Below are 25,173 nucleotides of genomic sequence, written 5' to 3'. Positions count from 1 at the left end.
TGGTTGGTGGTGTGCCCCAGGATTTTGTAAATGTAAAAAATGTGCCGTGGCTCAAAAAAGGTTGAAAATCACTGCAGTAAAGCATGATGTAGAGCAGTGTTTCTCAACCTTGGCAACTTGAAGATATTTGGACTTCAACTCCCAGAATTCCCCAGCCAGCGAATGCTTCAAGTTGCCAAGGTTGGGAAACATTGATGTAGAGGAATCTTGATTTAGCCTTATGGGCAAATGAAGTCATGTAGTCACTCAGCAGATCCAGATCATTTTGAATAATTGTGGGATAAATATTATTCAAAGATTAATACTTCACTGTACCCACTCCCTCATATAAACATTGTGTGTTTAAGGGCCTTTACTGTTCTATGCAAAAACATTTACCATAGTGATGAGATCCATGAAATAACTCTCCACGTTAAATTGGATGGCTATGATGGCAAAACACAGTCTTCCCCATTTTGCATCATCTTCTAATCACATTTCTGTGGCACAGTGGCATCATTTTTTTCCATTCTGCTGAGGCCCAATTGAGCTGCAGTGTTTACTACCATATTCTACTAAATTCAGTGAAGAGAAATCGGGAGAGGCATGGAAAAAAAACCCCCAAGAAATATAAAGGAAGAAAAATGGATACTAAAATGAGATGCAGAAAGACTGGTAGTAGTCACACAGTACTTCCACTGAATAGAAAGAAAAAAAGAGAAAATATTGTATACAGATGTAAACAGAAAGAGGAAAGACATGCTACTGCTAATTTTCAGCAGTAGACAAGAAATATGCAAATTATGAAAGAAAAATAAAGGCATCATAAAACGGAGAACAAAGAAAAAAGGGAGTTAACAAAATACAAAACTTTTTAGGAAACAAAAAGGGTTGCAAAAATGTCTGTGTGTTCTTAACATAGTGACACAAACTCTTAAGTACTGTAGAAAAATGGCCCATATTGAAATTGTATTGATGCTGTTGTTAATAAGATGCATTTGTAGAGGGGAATATTTCAATACAAGTAGTCTTTGCTTATTTATTTTTTCCAAAAAAGCTGCAAAAAGCAGCAGCTGTTTGAAGTTATTATGGTACTGAATGAGATCTAAAACTGGCCTTTGAAGGTGTGGCTGTGGCAGCATCTTCGTAGTCTCATGATCACCATTTGAGACCTTCACTCACAGCTTCTGACAAGCAAAATTAATGGGGAAGCTGGCAGGAAATTGTGAATAATGACCAGAGGAAGTCATGCGTATCAATCATATGGGATTTGCCAACGGGTGGGTTCTAACTTATGTTGCCACTGGTTTGCTTTCTCCCACGCAGCGTGGCTGTGCACACATGCACAGTGCTGAAAACTCAGTTTCTGTGCATGCGCAGAAGCAAAAAACAAGATGGCGGCACTGTAACTGGTTCAGAAGCATGGCCTGCCGATGATCGCAAGTGACTATTTTCAGTACTGTTTTTAACTTTGAGCAGTCACTAGAGGAACTGTTGTAAGTCAAGGACTATCTGTACTTATTTTTCTATGACTTTCTATCACTTTGAATTATATAAACAAAAACAATTACGTTAGCACAGTGTTTTTCAACCAGTGTGCCGTGAGACATGGTCAGATGTGCCGTGGGGAAATTAAACATGGGTCCCCAAACTACCATTCCTGCCTGGATATCCCTTTTGTGTTCATTGAAACAGGCCCAGATTTCACACTAAGTGAATATAAATATATTTAGAAATTACAGTATATTATTAACTATATGTACAATATGTACTGTGTTAGAGTGTCATTTTGTGTCATTTGGGTTGGTGGTGTACCCCAGGATTTTGTAAATGTAAAAAATGTGCCGTGGCTCAAAAAAGGTTGAAAATCACTGCATTAGCATCATGAAACATGTACATAGAGCAGCAACTGAAAGTTTCTTGCAAGATTTAAGGAAGGCTGTGACACATGACATGGTTAGAGGTCTCCAAGTTTATTTATTTATTTATTTATTTGTATGTTTGTTCATTTGTTTGTTTGTTTGTTTATTTGATTTTTATGCCGCCCTTCTCCTTAGACTCAGGGCAGCTTACAAACACGTTAGCAATAGCACTTTTTAACAGAGCCAGTCTATTGTCCCCACAATCCGAGTCCTCCTTTTACCCACCTCGGAAGGATGGAAGGCTGAGTCAATCTTCTTGCTTGTATTGGACTATTTTATAAGTCGAATCTATCTCCTCTCTCACTTTAACATAGCCGTGGGGAATACCTATTTTTCTCTGCAGCTTTCCTTGATCTTCCCCAAACTTTTACGCCGTTCTTCACTGCATCCTTCACCCTCATTTGCTTGTCTCTTCCTGTCTTTCATGTGCTTTGCACACATTCCCTTAACAGCAAGGGCAGGGAGCTTTCTGATGCAGAAGCAAGCAGTCCAACAATCCAGTGAAAAGCGTATCCATGGAGGGGAGGAAGGGGGAGAAACACATTTGCGTTTCTCTTCTCTTTTTTTGGAGTATTTGCTGTATGAAAGCAACAAAGCCTACAGCATTTCCCCCACCCCACCCCCTACTTTAGCCAGCCCTATCTGAACAATCAGAACTGGTACATTAACTTAGTGGTATGGGGTGATATTAGCAAACCTTTTTTTATTTTTGGCCAGAAGCTGCTATTCACCTGGAATATCTGTTTTTGCTTCACCTGAAGGACAACTAACAGTCCAAGAAACTTGCATAGTATTAAAGCCTGCTCTAGTCACATCTCAAATGTGGTCCGCAGGGAGGATAGCCAAAGTGTATTTTAAAAAGAAGGGAAATTAAGAAGCCCTTCTTTAATGAAAAAGGCATATACAGTAATACCTCGTCTTACGAACCTAATTGGTTCCCGGGGGAGGTTCGTAAGGCGAAAAGTTTGCAAGACGAAACATTGTTTCCCATAGGAAACAATGTAAAATGAATTAATGCGTGAAAGAAAAAAAAACGCAAAAAACCTGCTGCCGCCCGGCTGTCACCTTTTGAAACAGCCATGCGCTTCTTAGCGTTCTTCCAATGCCGAACCCGGAAGTTCGGCAAAAGTTCGGGTTCGGGTGGCCGCCGAGAAGCCCCGCCGCCCGGCTGTCACCTTTTGAAACAGACGGGGGCTTCTCGGCGTCCTCCCGAACCCGAACGCCAAACCCAAACTTTGCCGAACTTCTGGGTTCGGCGTTCGGGAGGCCGCCGAGAAGCCCCACCGCCCGGCTGTTGTCTTTTGAAACAGCCGGGGGGCTTCTCGGCGGCCTCCCGAATGCCGAGCCCGGAAGTTCGGGTTTGGCGTTCGGGTTCAGGAGGACGCTGAGAAGCCCCGCCGCCCGGCTGTTAGCTTTTCAAAAGAGCCACGGAGCTGTAGGGCCGGTCAGGAGGCTGGAAAGGAGGTGGGGAATCCCAATAGGGAATTCCATGGGCGGAGCTTTGACGTCACAAAGACGTCCTTCCTGGAGTCCACGTTTCGGCCAGCCAGGAAGGACGTCTTTGTGACGTCAAAGCTCCGCCCATGTAATTCCCTATTGGGATTCCCCACCTCCTTTCCAGCCTCCTGACTGGCCTGACAGCTCCGCGGCTCTTTTGAAAAGCTAACAGCCGGGTGGCGGGGCTTCTCAGCGTCCTCCCGACTCCGAATGCCGACCCCGAACTTTTGCCAAACTTCCGGGTTCGGCATTCAGGAGAACGCCGAGAAGCCCCCCGGCTGTTCCAAAAGGCGACAGCCAGGCGGCAGAGCTTCTCGGCGGCCTCCCGAACGCCGAACCCAGAAGTTCGGCAAAAGTTCGGGTTTGGCGTTCGGGTTCGGGAGGACGCCGAGAAGCCCCCCGCCTGTTTCAAAAAGCAACAGCCGGGTGGCGGGTTCGTAAGACGGAAAAAGTTCGGAAGAAGAGGCAAAAAATTCCGAACCCCGGGTTCATATCTCGGATTGTTCATATGGCATGGGGTTCGTATCACGAGGTACCACTGTATTATAATTTATTAATCCATTAATCAAATAAATAAATAAATGCTCACATTTGCCTATACTTGGCTACCCAAAGGAATGAAATGAAAATCTACATAATTAGAATTCTAAAATGCCCCCTCTTCCAAAAACATATATTTGTGATTTTCTCTAATTTGCCTCATCCCCTTTGACTACATTGAACATCCTGTAATTATCAAGTTTATTTAGTATCCTAGCATGATTTGTGCTCTCTCCTGTTTCACAGAAGTGCTCTCTAGAAGAGATGCTTTTCTGGAGTAATATATAAATACAGTGATCCCCCGATTATCGCGAGGGTTCCGTTCCAAGACCCCTCGCGATAATCGATATTTCGGGATGTAGTGGTGCGGAAGTAAAAACACCATCTGCGCATGCGCGCCCCTTTTTCCATGGCCGCACATGTGCAGATGGTGGAGTTTGCGTGTGGGTGGCGGGGAAGACCCAGGGAAGGTTCCTTCGGCCGCCCAACAGCTGATCTGCTCCGCAGCGCGGCAGCAGTGAGGAGCCAAAGATGGGGTTTCCCCGTTGCCCAGGCAACGGGGAAACCCCATCTTCGGCTCTTCGCTGCTGCCGCGCTGCGGAGTAGATCAGCTGTTGGGCGGCCGAAGGAACCTTCCCTGGGTCTTCCCGCCGCCCAGGCAAAGGGGAAACCCCAAGATCGCTTGCCGCTTGCCCGTTCGCCCGCCCGCCCAGCTGCTCGCTTGCCGCTCGAGAGCAAGAGGGGGAGAGATAGAGAAAGAGAGAGAAGGAAAGAAAGAGATGAGAGAGGGAGGAAGAGAGTGTGAGAGAGGAAGAAGCAAGATAGAGAAAGAGAGAGAGAAAGAAAGATGAGAAAGGAAGGGAGTGACGTCATCGGGTGGAAAAATCGCGATATAGCCTTTCGCAATGATCGGGATCGCGAAACTCGGGGGATCACTGTACTGATCATAAATAAGCAAAGTGTCACAGTCAAGTGCCAAAAAGAGATTAAAAGACAATTGGAGGGAAAAGGCATGTTTGTTTCAGTACTGCCCAGCACACATAAAGCCTCAACTGTGTAAAGTCCATTTGGCTGACACATACCGTCCTTTCAATGCGTTGAAGAGTCTGATGCCATCTGCAGGACCACATATTTGTATGACATCTTCTCTGGTTAATTTCAGTAAGTCTGACCCTAAGATTTTTTTTTAAATGAAAAGGGATAAGAAGCATTATTACTGTTGTTGTTATCGTTGTTGTTATAATATATTATTATTATTATTATTATTATTATTATTATTATTATTATTATTATTATGCTATTTGTTGACGGTTACAGTCCATTCAGTAAACTCTATGCTGCGCAGATTTTTTTAAAAAGACATAAAAACACCTAAAGGTGTTGAATCAATTGGCAGCCCAGACTAAAATACTCTAAAATACAAAATTCACGAAACAAAAAAAGAACACCAACCCTCAGACCTGAGACCAAAGTCAAATTTTCAAAGCTTTCCATAATCCTAGGAGAGAGGAAAGCTTATCTATGGGAGAGGGAGGTGTGCTTTTGCAGCAAATGGAAGCCACAACAGAGAAGGTCAGATAGGACAGTAATATTTACTTGGCTAGTGAGATGGGTGGCATATAAATTTAATAAATAATGAAGGGGACATAGAGTGCACCCACTCTGCTGGAAAATACTGGGTTGTAAGAAACGATTAGAGACAAGCACTCTTTGATAGCCAAGCTCTGTGTCATAGAGGCCTTTATGGGTAATAATTGCCAACTGAGAAGCCAAATGGCAGGCAATGCGGCTCACACAGAAGCATTAAAACATGGGCACACTGAGATGCATCTATCACTGCTCACACCATTGCATTTTGAGCCAGCTGCACCTTTCATGTGATCTTTAAGGACAGCCCTTGTAGGGAGCATTGCAATAATCCACTGAAAAAACCAGGGCAGGATTGACTATCGAAAGGGCTTCCTTATTGAGGAAAGGGTGCGATCACTGAACAAGATGAAAGTGATTTTAAAATGTTTTAACACAGCCTAACAGGTTATTTCACCCAATTTTCTTCATTAATGGGGGCAACTTAACAACCTACAATGCAAACTTCATTTCTGTTCTCCTTATTGCCAACAATTGCTTATTTTTCTCAATTCATTTATTCATGGCTTTTCTGCCCAAACTAAGGTCAAAACAAATGTACTGAGCTGCAGGCTACTTCAGTATTTTTTTTTAAAAAAAAATCCCTGCCATCTCCCCCTCCCACACACCAACCATATTCAAATGTGGCCATGCCCCCTCCAAACATCCCGCTATCTCGGCTCCTCATCATCTACAGCAGCGTTCCCCAACCGTGGCAACTTGAAGATATTTGGACTTCAACTCCCAGAATTCCCCAGCCAGTGAATGCTGGCTGGGGAATTCTGGGAGTTGAAGTCCAGATATCTTCAAGTTGCCAAGGTTGGGAAACACTGATCAACAGCACCTAAGAAAAAAGCAACAAAAATTATTTCCGCTTCAGAGCCCGCTGCATCTGAATATTAAGTAAAAAGATACATGATGTACAAAAAAGGAGATTACCACCCAGGTCATAAATGATTTATCACTGCTTTTTTGGCAGGGGGATGAAAAAGAGACGAGACCCGGGTCCTTTGCCTGTTTCAAATATGAAGAGATAGGGTACTTTTTTTCCCCAAATCTGAGCAGACTAAATGATGGGGGTTATAAGGTTTCATTTAAGCCTTCTCCCTCCAATCATTTATACAGCAGTATCTGCTCAGAGCACGCAGCTCATTTGTACTGCCATAACCGAAAGCCGACCGAGTTACAAAATGGTGGTCCTGTGTCATTTTGACAGGAAAGGTGGGATAATCCTCAAAGTGGAGAACTATTCTGAAGCATTAGCCTGAAGAGGTGTAGAAATCCAAATCTCAACCAGCAAATGCTCTGTCCTACACTTCGGCAAAAAGAATCAGAACTTCAAATACAAACTTAATAAACAAATTATCACACATAATCCCCACTCAGTCAAGGACCTCGGAATATTAATAACTAAAGATCTAAGTGCCAAAGCCCATTGCAACAACATAGCCAAGAAGGCTTCAAGAGTTGTAAACCTAATCCTACGTAGCTTCTGCTCTGGAAATTTCACACTACTTACCAGAGCTTACAAAACGTTCGCCTGGCCCATTCTCGAATACAGCTCATCTGTTTGGAACCCATATCACATCTCAGACATTAACACTTTGAAAATGTTCAAAGATACTTCACAAGAAGAGCCCTTCATTCCTCCACTCGAAACAGAATACCCTACGAAACTAGACTTACAATCGTGGGTCTTGAAAGCTTAGAACTACGATGCCTTAAACATGATCTAAGTATTGCCCACAAGATCATATGCTGCAATGTCCTGCCTGTCAAAGACTACTTCAGCTTCAACCACAACAACACAAGAGCACACAACAGATTCAAGCTTAACATTAACCACTCCAAACTTGACTGTAAAAAATATGACTTTAGTAATCGGGTTGTTGAAGCGTGGAACTCATTACCGGACTCTGTAGTATCATCCCCTAACCCCCAACATTTTACCCTTAGACTATCCATGATTGACCACTCCAGATTCCTAAGAGTAAGGGGCATATATAACCACACTAGAGTGCCTTCCGTCCCCTGTCCTATAGTCTCTCCTATATCTTGTATTTCTTCTCTACTATATCCTCTATAACCTTCATTGTGTATTATTGTGTATTGGACAAAATAAATAAATAAAAATAAAAATAGAAAGTAATTCTACAGAGAGGAGGTCACGAAGGGAGACGGTTAAAGAGAAGGTGGGAGGGAAACAAAAGGATGCAAATTTGGAAGGCCTCTCCTGGTTTATCAAAGGGTGAGGAGGGGGGAAAGCTTTGGTTTTACCTGAGAAGTTTGTGAAAAGCCGTGAGAAAGCTGAGAAGCGATTCCGGTGCAGCCACTGCTGAGCTTCCTGAGGTGTGGATGTTGGCAAGAGGTTCTAGGGGGGAAAAAAAGAAAGAAACCCAATTGCTTCTCTACAAGAAGGCTGCTTTGAATATCAGGTTGAGGATAGCCCTCCAAAAGTGGATGGAGGCAGGATCCGCCTGCTACCCCACGAATCCCAGCGACCGATAAGGTCCCACAGAGTTGGCCTTCTCTGGGTCCCGTCGACTAAACAATGTCGTTTGGCGGGCCCCAGGGGAAGAGCCTTCTCTGTGACAACCCCGGCCCTCTGGAACCAACTCCCCCCCGGAGATTAGAACTGCCCCCACCCTTCCTGTCTTTCGTAAACTACTCAAGACTCACTTATACCGCTAGGCATGGGGGAGTTGAGACACCTTTCCCCCAGGCTTTTTTTATACTTCATTTTATGTTTGGTATGAATGTGCTGTTTGGTTTTTTAAATAATGATAGGGTTTTATATGTTTTTAATATTAGATTTGTCCCACTGCTATATTGTTTTTATTACTGTTGTGAGCCGCCCCGAGTCTTCGGAGAGGGGCGGCATACAAATCTAATAAATAATAATAATAATAATAATAATAATAATAATAATAATAATAATAATAATCTATTCTAGGAAGGAGGTTCAATAATTTAAAGAAACAAAATAGCTATCATCCAGGAGCATCTGCAGAGTGAGTATAAGGCATCCAATTCCCCCTTAAATCTTCCCACATTTTGGCTCTACCCAGGTAGAAATGGCAGGTGGGCTCCATGATAACCTCAGGCTAATCATTTCTCCACCTTGATGACAAGACTCACATTGCAGCATTTTGCATCAGGAAGAGATAATTCAGGGGAAAGAACCCTTTGGTCAGCTAGATCAGATCATCCCGTGCCCACCTGCAGTCGGCAGCGGGGTAGAGAAGAGAAAGAAGCGGGAAATGTAAATTAAAACGTACATCTGCAATTGGAGCTGGAGGTTCAGGTTGATGGTTTGGAGACCCGTTCCTAGTTATAGAAAAACAAAACAGAAAAGGCCTCTGAATTTTGCTTTTCTCTTGTTGGCATCTTATTTAAATATTCCAAAGATCGACGGGCGTTTAACAGAATCATAGTTAAAAAGAACAACTGAAAAACCATGACCTTTCCACAGACTTTCCTTAAAGCATCACGGAGGTTCAAGCTTTTATCAGAATTAATCTTAATAACAATGATTAAGATGGAAAGTAATGGTAGCCTACACAATCATTAAAGGTTGTGCGAATGTAACCTTTCCCATTTTTTTGTGTTTTGGTTTTGAAGTACAGTGGTACCTCGACATATGAGTTTAATTCGTTCCAGACCCGAGCTCGTAAGTCGATCAACTCGCATCTCGAACGAATGCCTTTAGATTTTGTTTTTCGCGCCGAGATAACTGGAAGCAAGGAGATTCTTGCGCCACCCAGTGGAAACTCGGCTCGTATCCCGAATTTGAGCTTGGGCGTCGAACAGAAATTTTGCTCGTGTCATGGCTCGTAACTTGGAATACTCGCATGTGGAGCAGCTCGTATCTAGAGGTACTACTGTAGATATTTCAGGCTATTTAGTCCAACTCTCTGCTGGATGCAGGAAATCTTAAACTAAAAGATTCCCTGAATTAAGTCTTGGCTCAAAAATCTCCAGCCAACAAGGAAAGTTAGAATTTTGCTCAAAAGCAGATAGAGCAACCACTTTCCTTTCTTCTATTTTTATATGAAGACAGAGTAAAAAGTTATTTTGTGTTTGCTCTTTCTGCTGGTGCTCAAGATTAATCCCCTCCTCATCTTCTACCTGATTTATATAAGTCAGGCAGCCTCAGAGACATTTGGGAAAATAATTTTAAGAAGAAGTAAGTTAGTTTCAGCAGAACCTCTCTCCCTGCAAGGTAATACATCTTCTTCCCAAAAATAGTGAAAAATATCCATTATCTTGGACATTCACCCTTTTTTACCCTACACTTCTTTTATTTTCTTTTTCTTAGAGGAAGGGGTGTACTAATGCAAAGGAATGAGAAGGTGACCAGGGCCACAAAAAACTGCTAAACTCTAGGGCAAAGAAACCAATAAATAGAGACGCCTTTGAAAAAATATATATACAGACAAAATGTATATACGTACCCTTCGCTGATAGAGAAACTGCTGTGAGAACTGCTAAAACCAGGTGATGGCACATTGTTGACATACGTGATTTCTGGCCATGGAGAGCACTGGAAGAAAAAAATATATACAGTATGCCCTTCTAATGTGAATAGTCCACAATGTTTCTGTGACAGATTTTCTAGTGATAAATACGAATGGATCCTGCCTTCCCTGCCCTTTGCTCCTATGGCTTTTCACTTTCTTGATAAAGTGGGATGGGAAGCACATCCAATTCATCGGAGGAAAACTGTACATTTATTCAAAGGGTTTTGTTCATTCTAAGCTAAGCTATTCTAATTTAAAGCTTTTCTTTCGGAAATGCTACAGCAAACAAAGCTTATTTGAGGTTAAAGGTACAACTGAGCTTTCTCTGCAGTTGGCTATGCAGTCTTTGTGTGCTTTTAAGCGAGATTGCTTCTCAAGAGAAACTATGAAAAAATTGTTTATTTTCATACTAGATTATTTGAAAAAGCATCTTTTTACACCAATCCTCATGCTGGTTGGAAGAGAAGACGTAATGCTGAATGTACTCGTATTATTCATATGCATAAGGTATGGATTTTACCCAAATTGTGACTCAGGTTAAGAACTTTTGCTATTTATGAATACAAGAATTGTACCAGTGATTTACAATTTGGGAATCTGATGCAAGGATGTACTAAGACAGAATGAATGCCTGCCAGCAAACTTGCTTAAAAACAACGCAGAGCACACAAAGACTAAATAGCCCACTTAATTCTTTTGTTATTATTCTTTGTATATTCATCTATAGAATATACCCTATAATAGGTCTGGAGATATTTATCGCGTGGCACAATAACCTTCTCTGTGTGAAAGAGCATACTCCTCAGCTGCTTATCTGTGTTGCAACAACTACTTGATCCTGGAAAGGTAAACACAATCAGATTTGCTTAATACTTGAATGGAAGATCCTAGGAAATCCCAGAGCTTTTCGCTAGACTAAGGAAATTTAAAAAAAGAAAGTGACAATGGCAGATTAATGTGTATTCACTGCTGAGAAAGCCATATGGATACATCTGTAAAACCACTAGGAGACACTTGAATCCTAGAGAGACATTATTAGTTTTCCGTCATTGGCGTTATTTTATTTGCTATATAACACTGGTATCTCTTTACTATAGCCCTCAAATTCTAATTTAACTGAGCTTTCATCTTTTCCAAACATCTTATCTTCAAAATAAATAACCATGTTTACTGTAGAAGGGTGTTGTAATTCAAGTGTCTAAGGGCATTAGACTGGAAAAGCCTGATTTATAATGTTACCAGTATCTGATCTAAATTAGTATCTGGTTATTAATACAGCACAGTGAGCATATAAACAACCATCTTACTTAAACCCAAGCTGAAGTGTTTTGTTCACAGATTTCTTATTTTACCTCTGTAAGTATTGTTGTTTCATATGAAGGTTGGTATTTTTCCTTCTCGTGAGGCGTTCGCTTTTCCATTTTCTCTCTGTCGGTCTTCTGTTTTCTATCTGCTCCTTTGGGCTGGAAATGAAACATGTTTATTAAACTAATGTGTAAGATATAGGAAAAGATGAAGCAAATGTTTTCCGCTGGTTGAGGACATCACAGTGTCCACAAACAGAAACTTATTTATATAAATACACTATGACACTGGGCAGTAATAAGGAGTTGTGATTCCTCTGCCATTAACTGCTGGATTGCTGCCTCTGTAGGTTTACATTGTGAGGGATGCAATAATCAGTTTGGTCGCTGTGTGTGTAGACTTTAGCTACTCTGCTAAGACAGAATGTTGGCCAAGGCATATTATCATGTAGTCCATTCATTCATGCATTCATTCATTCATTCATTTATTAGATTTGTATGCCGCCCCTCTCCGAAGACTCTGGGCAGCTAACAACAATAAAGAAAACAATGTAACAAATCTAATATTAAAAAATAATCTAAAAAACCCCAATTTAAGAAACCAATCATACAAACAAGCATACCATGTATAAATTCTATAAGCCTAGGGGGACAGGGAAAAATTTCAATTCCCCCATGCCTGACGACAGAGGTGGGTTTTAAGGAGCTTGCAAAAAAGCAAGGAGGGTGGGGGCAACTCTGATATCTGGGGGGAGCTGGTTCCAGAGGGTCGGGGCCGCCACAGAGAAGGCTCTTCTCCTGAGTCCCGCCAAATGACATTGTTTAGTTGATGGGACCCGGAGAAGGCCAACTCTGTGGGACTTAATTTATGGTTTTATTTTAATATATTATCTCCTATATTGTATTGTTCACATATAATTTCTCCCCCCCCCCCTCCTGATCATACACAGATACTTCACGCCATATGCTAAATAAAAAAAATAAATTGTTGTATTTGAGAGGTGATTGAAAGCAAAACCAAGCAATGCTCTCCCAGGCTTATTCAAGATCCTGCTTTCCTCTCACAATCAGCGCTGACAAAAATTAGATTCATACCGTTGGATAAACCATTCTGCGGTTTATTTTATATTTTATATTACTCCAAAGTTTTGGCCGGGGAAGAACTAGTAGGACTGGCTATATAATTCTGCCATGGTAGAATTCCAACCAAGTACCTGTTAACTTATTCAGAAACTAGTCGGGATATTTTCATCTAGAAGAGGCTAACAAAGCTGTTCTTTATTTGTTTTATTTTATTTTTATGCTACCCATTTTCCCTATAGGGCAACTCTGGACAGCTTGTATATATTATACACATAGATTCTGCCGCAGCAATTGCTTCTTTGGTATTTTTTCCCTCCTGTTGTACTGAAAAAGGCTATGAACTCTGTTCCGAGTCAAACAAGTATTTCAATGGCATACATATAAGAAAGCTGACGTGTCTGCTTAATATTAAAAAAAATTCCATCAATCCCCACAAAGATATAGCACTGTCCAGAAGAGACGGTAACATTCACTTCCCCTACTGGGTGTAAAAGTTCACTCTGAAAATTAATACAAACACGAAAAACCAGTTCCACCGCCTCCCTGCACTTTCTGAAGTCCTGTACTGTAGATGTTTATCTATGCAAGCGTTGTGGAATCTGATTGAATAGTTATAACAGAAGTGCTCACCTTGTACAAGATTATGCACAAGGACTTTTTATTTTTTTAACATCCCAAGAAGTGTGGGTACTATCTGCAGGATCAGCCTGTTAAAATTAAAAATGACCACAGAGGAACAATTTGCTTAACCAGGCCTGCCCCCACCCCCCAGCCGACACAAATGCAAGCCAACTAAATGGGATGTTGTTTTTAGAGCAAAAGAATACAAATCCTTTGCCCACTGGGTATTTTCTCTTTAGGTATACTGTACACTAATTTCTATTTTTTTTTTTTTTAAATGTGCTGGTAGTGGGTGGTGGAATAAAAGCGGTGAAGGTGGGAGGTTGCTTACAACTTCACAAAACCATTTGCTCTCACATATTGACTGATAAGGGACCATAGGGTTGGCCTTCTCTAGGTCCCGTTGGCTAGAAAATGTCAGTTGGCAGGCTACATGGGAGGGCCTTCTCTGTGGCGGCTCCAGCACTCTGGAACCAACTACCCCCGGAGGCCCAGACTGTCCCCACCCTGCAGGCCTTCTGGAAAATCGTTAAAACCTGGCTCTTCCGGCAGGCCTGGAGCCATTGAGTGCGATACCATATAGATCCTGCCGAAGGTATGAATGGTTTTTATTCTTTTGATAAGGTTTTTAAATTATTGTTATATTGTTTTTATATGTTGCACGCCACCCAGAGTCCAGAAGGAGTTGGGTGACCTATAAATAAAATAAAATAAAATTCTGTATTGTGTAAAACTGCCTCAGATATACAGCAAATGTGACTTCCCCACTGCCTAATGTGATTTAGCACAAAAAACCTGTGTTCTGAATTAGATTAAAACCATCATACTTCCCCATTTTAGGATTCTTAGGAAATTAAGAATGCCAAATTTTATTGTAGGAGGTAATCCAATATTGTACACACATATAATTCAGCCTTGTATCTCATCACATTTACATTTTAAAACTAGGAATATTAGAATCCTAGCTTCTGCGGAGAGGGGCGGCATACAAATCCAATAAATTATTATTATTATTATTCTCACTCATAAGTACTTAGGCTGAGTCATACTGCTTCGCTATTGCTGATAAGAGTGAATAGATTCAGTAATTTTAGCAATTGTAAGAGTGATGCTGATCAGAATGGAAACTGCTGATATGGCTTTCCTTGATGATAAAGTTGAAAAGGTAAAAGTAAATTGGAAGGTATCCACAATGAGAGTAAGAGCAGTCCTGAGGAAAGTGCCATTTAAAAGAAGGCATTCCAAAATTAAAGCTAGAAGAATCCTTTCTTATATACAGCACTGGTGAGACCACATTGGGAATATGGTGTTCAGTTCTGGAGACCTCACCTACAAAAAGACATTGACAAAACTGAACGGGTCCAAAGATAGGCTACAAGAATGGTGGAAGGTCTTAAGCATAAAACGTATCAGGAAAGACTTAATGAACTCAATCTGTATAGTCTGGAGGACAGAAGGGAAAGGGGGGACATGATCGAAACATTTAAATATGTTAAAGGGTTAAATAAGGTTCAGGAGGGAAGTGTTTTTAATAGGAAAGTGAACACAAGAACAAGGGGACACAATCTGAAGTTAGTTGGGGGAAAGATCAAAAGCAACATGAGAAAATATTATTTCACTGAAAGAGTAGTAGATGCTTGGAACAAACTTCCAGCAGGCATGGTTGTTAAATCCACAGTGACTGAATTTAAACATGCCTGGGATAAACATAGATCCATCCTAAGATAAAATACAAAAAATACTATAAGGGCAGATTAGATGGATCATGAGGTCTTTTTCTGCCGTCAGTCTTCTATGTTTCTATATTGTTTCCAAGAAACTGTGTAGACATAACTGAAACATGTCTATGGAGATTCTCAGTCAACCAGAACAAAGGTGTTTTTTTCAAGAGTGCAACTGCACTTTCTGTTTTTTCTTCGAGGGCGTTTCACTTCTCATCTTTCCACAGCTGAAGAAGCTTCTTAGATGAAAAGTGAAATATCTTCAAAGACAAATCAGAAAGTCAAATTGCTTCTTGAAAAAAGTGCCTTTGAGATAACAGAAACATTTATAAATCTGGTTGTCATATGGTAAGAGCACCATGTTGAAAAGACCTGCTTGAGTTACTGAGGAAAAACCCTGAATTTGCTGATGGAGACCTGAAATGGCATGATGGGATCCAATCAAAACCACCAGGACCTCTGGTCACTGATGGCACCATCATACTAAAAGGAATTCTTTTTACAAAGACACATGCGATAGGAACATGAAACATTAAAACCACAAATCAACAGAAAATTGAAACCATCAAAAGCAATATTAAACGGAGAGGCGCGGCATATAAGTCCAATTAATTAATAAATAATAAATATAGCATAAGAAGATGAGATGGCCAGAAGCGCTTTACGGGCCTTTCTGAGATGTCATAACGTTATAACTTATTAAAGTTGTTAAATGGCATAAGTCCAGAACTACCAGCGCTATTAATAGATATTTAGAGTGTGAAAGTTGTAAAAATAGAAGAACTTGCAGGATTATCTGGATAGGATAAATGTACTGTACTAGCTTTATTAACATACATAAAAGAATATAAAAGAGAGGAAAAAAGAAATGAGAAAACCAACAGATAAAAAAAAGACCAAAAGCACGTTTCATACAAGAAATTATTCAGCCTAATATTTAAACCCTCCATTAAATCTTAACAGAGTCTTTCCAATACAAAGTCAGAAAATTAATTAAAACCAAATGGGCACACTTTGATAATCTAATTTGATAAATCTGAAATCTTAACAACATCAAACGGTAATTTAAGCAAAGTTACTCTTCAGTGTTGTAACTTTAGCAACAGTAACATACCGTAAGTACGTTTTGATTAAGATCTTCTAATGAAGAATGGAACCATATATAAAGTAAGAAATACCAAACGAAGAGGCAGGTTTAAGAAAAGGCAAAAGGATATGGGATCAGCTAGCCAACATAGAGTGGACAATAGAGCAAGCAGGAGAATCTAATCAAAGTTTCCCTTCTGCTTAATTTTAAACTATAAACAGGCATTTGAACATTAAATCATGCCAGAATTGTGGACTATATTAATGATGAAGGCATGCCAGGAGTAGTTTGCTGAGATGGGTTTTACTTACCTCCCCCACCGGTTTGCATCGTGATGAAAGCGCACATCTTGCGTGCACACATCACTTCCCGGAAATGGCCCTCTGCACATAGGCAGTACTAAAAAATAAAAAAAGCTTTTGCATATGCGCAGAAGCAAAAAACAAGATGGCGCCACCTAGAGAACTGGCTTGGAGGTGTGGCAGGTCTGGGTCACTGGCAGTTCCAGCGACCCAGACTGCTATATTACTACTGGTTCTCCAGAACCGGTCCAAACCAGGAGGAACCGACCTCTGGAAGAGAGTGAAAACAGGGGGGAATATTGCTCACATATATATAAATGTTAATGTCAGTCAGCACTGACTGAACTCACAGCTGACAGCAAAGAAGGAAAGGTAGTAGTTTTGTTTCCTTGGCCTCAACATCTAGGATGGACAGTGTTCTACAAAATAAAAAAAGGGGAGGGGTTGCGGGTGGGAGCAATAAACACTTTTTTAAAAAGATCGTGAAAGATAAGAATACTTCTATGAGAAGAAATATCAGAATAGTGAAGGCAATGGTATTTCCATTAGAAATATGTGTTAGAAAAATGGACATATGAATGGGTAATAGAAAACAGATAAGACATCTTTAAATTATGGATGTGGAAATAATAACTAACAGGACCGCAGCCTGCACTGGTTGCCAATTAGTTTCCAGACACAATTAAAAATGTTGGTAATGACCTATAAAGCCCTAGATGGCATCGGACCAAAATACCTCCGGGACCGCCTTCTGCCGCACAAATCCCAGTGGCCAATTAGGTCCCACAGAGTTGGCCTTCTCCGGGTCCCGTCGACTAAACAATGCCGTCTGGCGGGACCTAGGGGAAGAGCCTTCTCTGTGGCGGCCCCGGCCCTCTGGAATCAGCTCCCCCTGGAGATTCATACTGCCCCTACCCTCCTCGCCTTCCGCAAAACTCTGAAGACCCATTTATGTTGCCAGGTAAATGGGGAGATTAATGCGCCCCCTTCTGACTAGTAAGACTTGAGTATGATCGTGTAGTATCGATTGTTTTTAATGATAGTGGGTTTTTAATTTTAGTTTTAACCATTAGATTTTGTACTATGTTGTTATTGTTGTTGTGAGCCACCCCGAGTCCTCTGAGAGGAGCGGCATACAAATCTAATAAATTATTATTATTTATAGAAACATAGAAACATAGAAGACTGACGGCAGAAAAAGACCTCATGGTCCATCTAGTTTGCCCTTATACTATTTCCTGTATTTTATCTTACAATGGATATATGTTTATCCCAGGCATGTTTAAATTCAGTTACTGTGGATTTACCAACCACGTCTGCTGGAAGTTTGTTCCAAGCATCTACTACTCTTTCAGTAAAATAATATTTTCTCACGTTGCTTTTGATCTTTTCCCCAACTAACTTCAGATTGTGTCCCCTTGTTCTTGTGTTCACTTTCCTATTAAAAACACTTCCCTCCTGAACCTTATTTAACATATTTAAATGTTTTGATCATGTCCCCTCTTTCCCTTCTGTCCTCCAGACTATACAGATTGAGTTCATTAAGTCTTTCCTGATACGTTTTATTATTATTTATTATTTATTATTTATTATTTATTATTATTATTATTATTATTATTATTATTATTATTATTATTATTATTACAAGAATAAGAAATGAATCATTGTTGGGCAAAATAAACAATTGCTCTTGAAGCAATGATCGGCAAATAGAAATATACATACTTTGAGCCTGTGATGATGAGCAATGAACTAGACAAAAATATTTCTATCCATGATTAAGGGCAAACAGAAGGAAACAATTGCTAAGTCAGTTAATTGATCTACCTGTCTAACAAGATAGCCCTGCCACCTTTATTATTCACAGCGAAATCTTAATTTAAGACCTCAAAGGCCTGAGCAAAAACATGGCGAGCAGAAATGCCACAATTCTGTTTTGCCTTTTTATGAAATAATTTAACACCTGCAAGCTTCTTCTTCTTCTTTTTTTAAAGCAACAGGATGCTAAGAAAATCAGGACCCGTGCTCTCCAGTTCTGGTTCCTCTGTCATGTATCTTAAAACACAGGTAATACCTTGAAAACTTTGATCTGGCAACTGGCAGAATGCAAGTGCTCCGTGTATTCCCCATTTTCGTTTTCTTTGAAGGTGTCAATCTGGACTCTGAATGGCACACCTTTCTCGCCACCATGCTTCCTCATAGTGAACTCTGTACTGATGCAATGTACCTGTAAAAGAGAGCCAAAAACATACTCTTGATAACTGCAACAGTGCAAGAGTGATGCTCGTTCAACACAGAGTAATGATTAAACCACTTCGTATGCAACGAAGCCTGAGATTCTATCTGCATAGCAAATCAAGATCGCAGCAGGCACATAAAAGTGTTAATAGTTGCCCTCTTTCTTTTAAACCAATCTTGCAAAATACCAGACCTGATCAACAACAACAACAAAAATGTGTTTAATACACCATATTTGTCATCTGGGCAGAAACCATGTGTGCATGTCCCTCAAAGAGAATGAAGAACAACAATGGGTGAGAACAGGAATCAGACCTGGGGGTACATCAAAACATGTCATTTATTTCTGTTCTAAAACACCCAAGGTGGGGTTTTTGTTTTCGTAAGCTATGCAGTTAAGAAATTACAGATAGTCCTCGACTTACAACAGTTCGTTCAGTGACTATTCAAAGTTAACAATGGCACCTAAAATGATTTATGACACTTTTCCACACCAACCACCATGGCGGCATGGTCACATGATCAAAATTCAGATGCTTGGCAATTGACTTGTAGTTATGACGGTTGCAGTGTCCCGGGATCATGTGATCCCCTTTCATTTAATAACCTTTGCTACTAATTTAACAGCTGAAGTGATTCACTTAACAACCGAGGCAAGAAAGGTCATAAAACAGGGCAAAACTCACTTAACAATTGTCTCACTTAAGAGTCAGAAATGTTGAGCTCAATTGTGGTATTGAGTTGAGGACTACCTGTGCTTCAAATGGATATATTCAATTTGGAGCTCCATTTTCTCTTAAAAGATCTGGAAAATCTCAGGCTGAGATGTACTGTACTTCCTTTCCTCAGCCTTATAGACATAATGATTTATATCTATATCATTATATCAAGTATTTATATCAATACTAGCACCAAGTGCTAGCAATGATATGAAGTCATGACTGGAACCCGGACAGAGCACTATTTTCACTGGAGAAAGAAGAGAAATTGAGCAAGAAAGGAAACAAGCAGCCAATCCAAAGAAAAGAAGATAAAATGTCACTCAATAGACTTAGACATTGTGCTAAGCCAGGGGTAGGCAAAGTTTGCTATTCTGTGACAAGTGGACTTCAACTCCCAGAATTCCTGAGATAGCATGATTGGCTCAGGAATTCTGGGAGTTGAAGTCCACAAGTCATAGAAGAGTCAACTTTGCCTACCCCTGTGCTAAGCCATAGTGATGATCCTTAGTTTCTGGCTTAATGAGATAATCCAATTCATTATTGTGGCTAAGAAATGTGTGTGTCGTTCAGATCACATTAACATACCCTGGTTTAAAATTCTGGGTGTGTATATGTGGATGAACTAAGTTAATATTTTAACTATGATAAAGAAATACGGAAAAGTAATCCACAAAACTGAAAATATTGTTCGTTTGTTTCTTTTGTCAATCACGGATAATATATATAAGTATAAACATGATTTGAATATCCGACATGAATATGAATAAGAGGGAACATTAGGACAGGGAAGGTAGACACGCTGGTGCACTTATGCACACCTTGTTTTAAAGTCCAAGGAAAATAAACTGGGTTATTTTGTTCTTGCTTTGTTCAGAAGCTTCTAATCTTTTTTAAACGAATAATTCTTAGAATTGAAAGTGAAACATTTTCCCCCTGACATAAGATATGTGAACAGTGTAAAATAAAGAAAGCACAAATCACTTAGGACACTGGAAGGTGTGTGTGTGTTTTTGGGTGTGTGTGTGAAATCTACACTTCTCTTTTTACTTTTCCCTTAGTTATTTTTACCCATGAGAACATAAGGGGTCTATGACGAGAAATTCTAACACGGAAAAGACACAGCAGTAACAGCACAAAGGAACATGAATATGAATATGATCAAGGGAATATGAATATGATCAAGGGAATTGCTCTGGGGACACATTATTAGGAGTGGGAGCTTGGATGATGAGTATTAACTTCTGATTCAGAAATAAATTCATTTCACAGTTCACATATGAACTTTGAGATTCCATGCTTCTAATAATTACCCATGTCAACAAGGTATAAAGCAAAGGGAGGCTGCATTATACCTTAGATCAGATATTATATATATCAGTTCTAAATTTTTCAATTGCCTAAATGTAGTATGTCTGTCCTTCTGAAAAGGTCTGATAGTTTCTTTTCGCTTTCTAATATTTGTCCTGTAGATTGGGTTAAATTACAGTAGAACGGCTACTCTCTCAGAATGTCATAAAATCAATGGTAACTTTACCAGTTTTGATAACTGGGTAGCATTATTGTTTAATTTATGAACTTCTCATCAACATTTACTGAACTCCAGGAATTTCCAGAGACCTTCACCATTTGTGATGAAGAAGTTGATCTTAAAACAAAAGCCAATGCTGTCTTGAATTGAAACACAGCAACTATGAATCCTAAATTATATTTAGTCATTCAATGTCCAAAATAACATCAAAGCAAAGAAGGGTGGGAGAAGGTCAATAGGCAAGCTGTGTCTATACGTTGCATTATAGTGAGTTTGGCTTGTGTTTGACTTGTGTTTCCCCAGTTGTATTCCCATAATAAAGATTTTACAAATTCTGATTAAACAAACAATAGCATAGCAGAACCTCTAACTTAAACACCTATATTTAAATACAATAGAAAACCCAACCCAAAAAGTGGGAAAAATAAAGAGACTGTGAATTTATTATTGCGATAGGATATGTATGTAGGTTACATGTTAAGTAGGTTACAATATTTCAGTCAAAACACAAATCAAATTTAATCACACGTGCCCTCTACCACTTGTCCAAGTTCTGTTCGCTTGTACTCCAAGCATTAATACTTTAAGATAATTACTCAAAGCTTGTCATGTTCTTTTGATACGTACCTTTAAAGAGATGTTGTCACATTATATGAATGGTAGAAGAACAAGTTATTCTTATAAAAAAACCCATAAATTTACAAGAATGAGGTAATTAATACTTTGGTTGTTGAAGTGATGGCAAACCTATGGCACAGGTGCCACACGGAGCCATATCTGCTATCACACGATCTGTTGCCCTAGCTCAGCACCAATGTGTATGTGTGTGCCAGCCAGCTGATTTTTGACTCGCACAGAGGCTCTGGGATGGCGTTTTTGGCTTCCAGAGAGCCTCCTGGGGAATGGGGGAGGGCCTTTTTACACTCACCCAGCACCAAGGAAGCCTTTGGAGCCTAGGGAGGGTGAAACACAAGCTTACTGGGCCCATCAGAAGTTGGGAAACAGTCCATTTCCGGCCTCCAGAGGTGGGGGGAGCTGTTTTCGCCCTCTCCAGGTATTGAATTATGGATGTGGACACTTGCACATGCGCGATAGTGCGCAGGCACGCTCTTTCAGCACCCAAGAGAAAAAAGGTTCACCATCACTGGCTTCCTGCATTCTATCTATCTATCTATCTATCTATCTATCTATCTATCTATCTATCTATCTATCATATATCCATCCATCCACTATCTATCTATCTATCTATCTATCTATCTATCTATCTATCTATCTATCTATCTATCTATCTATCTATCTATCTATCATCCATCCACCCACCTATCTATCATCCATCCATCCTCTATCTATCTATCTATCTATCTATCTATCTATCTATCTATCTATCTATCTATCTCCATCTGTCTATCTAATCTATCTATCTATTTATCTATTTATCTATTTATCTATCTATCTATCTATCTATCTATCTATCTATTTATCTATCTATCTCTATCTATCTATCTATCTATCTAATCTATCTATCTATCTATCTATCTATCTATCTCCATCTGTCTATCTTATCTATCTATCTATCTATCTATCTATCTATCTATCTATCTCCATCTGTCTATCTAATCTATCTATCTATTTATCTATCTATCTATCTATCTATCTATCTATCTATCTATCTATCTATTTATCTATCTATCTCTATCTATCTATCTATCTATCTCCATCTGTCTATCTAATCTATCTATCTATCTATCTATCTATCTATCTATCTATCTATCTATCTATCTATCTATCTATTTATCTATCTATCTATCTCTATCTATCTATCTATCTATCTATCTATCTAATCTATCTATCTATCTATCTATCTATCTATCTATCTAATCTATCTATCTATCTATCTAATCTATCTAATCTATCTATCTATCTATCTATCTAATCTATCTATCTATCTATCTATCTATCTATCTAATCTATCTATCTATCTATCTATCTATCTATCTATCTATCTATCTATCTATCACCCACCCACCCACCCATCTATCTATCTATCTATCTATCATCTGTCCATTCATCCATCCATCCACCTACCCACCCACCCACCCACCCATCTATCTCAATCAATCAATCAATATTTATATGGCTATCAATCTCACAAAACATGACTCTTCTTGATTTACCTGAATAAATACAGAAGTTCTCTTTGAAGGATCCCATAGAAACTCTACTGTATTCAACTGTGTTGGATTTGCTCTTGGATCTATTATACCCACAGACATTGGAATATCTAAAGAAAACAAAAATTAGCCACACTTTAGCACAGAGAATAATACTTAACAGATCCATTCCATTCCAAGTAAAATAATGTAACAACTAATGTCAAGACTCTTACAATCAAAATATGAACTGCACCCACAAGCAACAACCTTGCTGAATAGAAAGTACATGATATTCATGTACAACTAAAATAAATTAAGAATGTTGGAATTAGCAAATTTGACCGAATGCAGGCCAAAGGACAAACAAAGGCAAAATAGTTTTCTCAGCTAATTGTATAAATGAGTTAATTGAACTCTAGACATCATCTCTTTGGCCATTCGTGTCTCAGTTCAAGTGAAGAGTTTTGTGAGTGAGTTATAAGAGAACCAGTTTGTTGTTAAGATATGAGACTAGAAATTGGAAGACCATGAGTTGTAGACCTGCCTTAGGCATGAAGCCAGCTGGATCACCTTAGGCCAGTCATTTTCTCTTTCTTTCTCCTAGGAAAGAAACAAGGGCAAACTATTTCCAATAAATCTTGGCAAAAAACTGCAGAGACTAGTTCAGGTAGTTGTCAAGAATCAAAACTAAACTGAAGGCACACAAATTTATAATATAGGATAACTAGCATAAATTAATGGCAAGAGAAGAATGGGTTTATAAGTTGGGAAATAACATGAAAAATGTACATGTGTGCAAAGGCCATATCAAAATATGAGATGTTCCAAGCCAAGTTAAGAAGGAATAGAAAATTCTTCAAATCATTTGAATAAAAATTCTTGTATTTTAAGTGGCCATGATTTGTTTCTTCCAACTTATCAAGGCTTTCTCACATTTCAACTCTCTGATTTCTATCTGTAAGTAAGAACTAGTATTTTTATTTCTTTCTTAATGGAGAGCTAGCAAAGATTCAGCATTACTAGTATACAGAGAGCTTGTAAGGATATTTTCGTCAAGTTACTCTCAAATAAAAACAAAAGCAATTGATTACACATAACACAACTGTGTAGAAATAGGATACAGGGAGAAACTTGTTAAGAATTTTACACAGATCTTAACTTTCTCTAGAAACACTGGAATTCTTTACTCAGAAATTCAATCCATGCCAAAAAATATAGAAACATAGAAGACTGACGGCAGAAAAAGACCTCATGATCCATCTAGTCTGCCCTTATACTATTTTCTGTATTTTATCTTATGTTTATCCCAGGCATGTTTAAATTCAGTTACTGTGGATTTATCAACCACGTCTGCTGGAAGTTTGTTCCAAGGATCTACTACTCTTTCAGTAAAATAATATTTTCTCACGTTGCTTTTGATCTTTCCCCCAACTAACTTCAGATTGTGTCCCCTTGTTCTTGTGTTCACTTTCCTATTAAAAACACTTCCCTCCTGGACCTTATTTAACCCTTTAACATATTTAAATGTTTCAATCATGTTCCCCCTTTTCCTTCTGTCCTCCAGACTATACAGATTGAGTTCATTAAGTTTTTCCTGATATGTTTTATGCTGATACATTTTATGCCGGATTGCTGCTATAATTCCTTACCTATATAGAACACGCTGATTGTTCTTTATAGGTAAGGAATTAAATCAATGGTGAAATCCCCAATTTTTTTTACTACCGGTTCTGTGAGATGGTGTGGTTTGGCTTAGTGGGCATGGCAGGGGAAGGATATTGCAAAATCTCCATTCCCACCCCACTCTGGGGCCAGCCAGAGGTGGTATTTGCTAGTTCTCCGAACTACTCAAAATTTCCACTACAGGTTCTCCGGAACCTGTCAGAACCTGCTAGATTTCACTCCTGAATTAAATAATTAGGGGAAATACACAAATGAAATAAGATATACTTTTCTAATTTAAAGCAGCTTTCAACTCATCAATAGTACAGGAATATGAAGCCAGAAAAACCTAGAAAGATCTCTGATTCTGCAAAGAGGGAATTTTAGCCACAAGCATCCAAACAATGCAAGCCAAGCAATAATGCTGCCTGAACAGAGCACAGAGCAAATCACACAAGGTAGTTTGTCCAATGTTGTTTGAGGCAGGCAAGATTCCCTTGGGTACCATTTGCTGGGGGTCAAGGGAAAAGGAGGGTTTTGTACAATTGGTGGGCCACTGTGTGACAAAGAATGCTGGACTCGATGGGATTTGGCCTGATTCAGCACGGCTCTTCTTATGTTCTTATGTCCAAACAATCAAAAATAAATATTCCATGGGAAAATAATAT

At 39.4% G+C, this 25,173-nt stretch overlaps 1 protein-coding gene across 1 annotated transcript in view; it reads right to left on the bottom strand.

Moving 5' to 3' along the window:
* TFCP2 (transcription factor CP2) overlaps nucleotides 1-25,173 on the bottom strand; it is a 54,986-nt gene that overhangs the window by 12,867 nt on the left and 16,946 nt on the right. The window contains exons 6-12 of the mRNA XM_070740715.1: nucleotides 22,865-22,971; nucleotides 18,277-18,429; nucleotides 11,437-11,547; nucleotides 10,019-10,107; nucleotides 8,843-8,891; nucleotides 7,842-7,935; nucleotides 5,021-5,111 (exon numbers count right to left, since the gene is read on the bottom strand). Coding sequence (XP_070596816.1) covers nucleotides 5,021-5,111; nucleotides 7,842-7,935; nucleotides 8,843-8,891; nucleotides 10,019-10,107; nucleotides 11,437-11,547; nucleotides 18,277-18,429; nucleotides 22,865-22,971 — 694 coding nt within the window. The remainder of the gene's footprint in view (nucleotides 1-5,020; nucleotides 5,112-7,841; nucleotides 7,936-8,842; nucleotides 8,892-10,018; nucleotides 10,108-11,436; nucleotides 11,548-18,276; nucleotides 18,430-22,864; nucleotides 22,972-25,173) is intronic.

This window comes from Erythrolamprus reginae, chromosome 2 (genome assembly GCF_031021105.1).
Source record: "Erythrolamprus reginae isolate rEryReg1 chromosome 2, rEryReg1.hap1, whole genome shotgun sequence".
Taxonomy (NCBI): domain Eukaryota; kingdom Metazoa; phylum Chordata; class Lepidosauria; order Squamata; family Dipsadidae; genus Erythrolamprus; species Erythrolamprus reginae.
The sequence above is the reverse complement of the archived record's forward strand: the minus strand, read 5'-3'. Positions and strand labels throughout refer to the sequence as shown.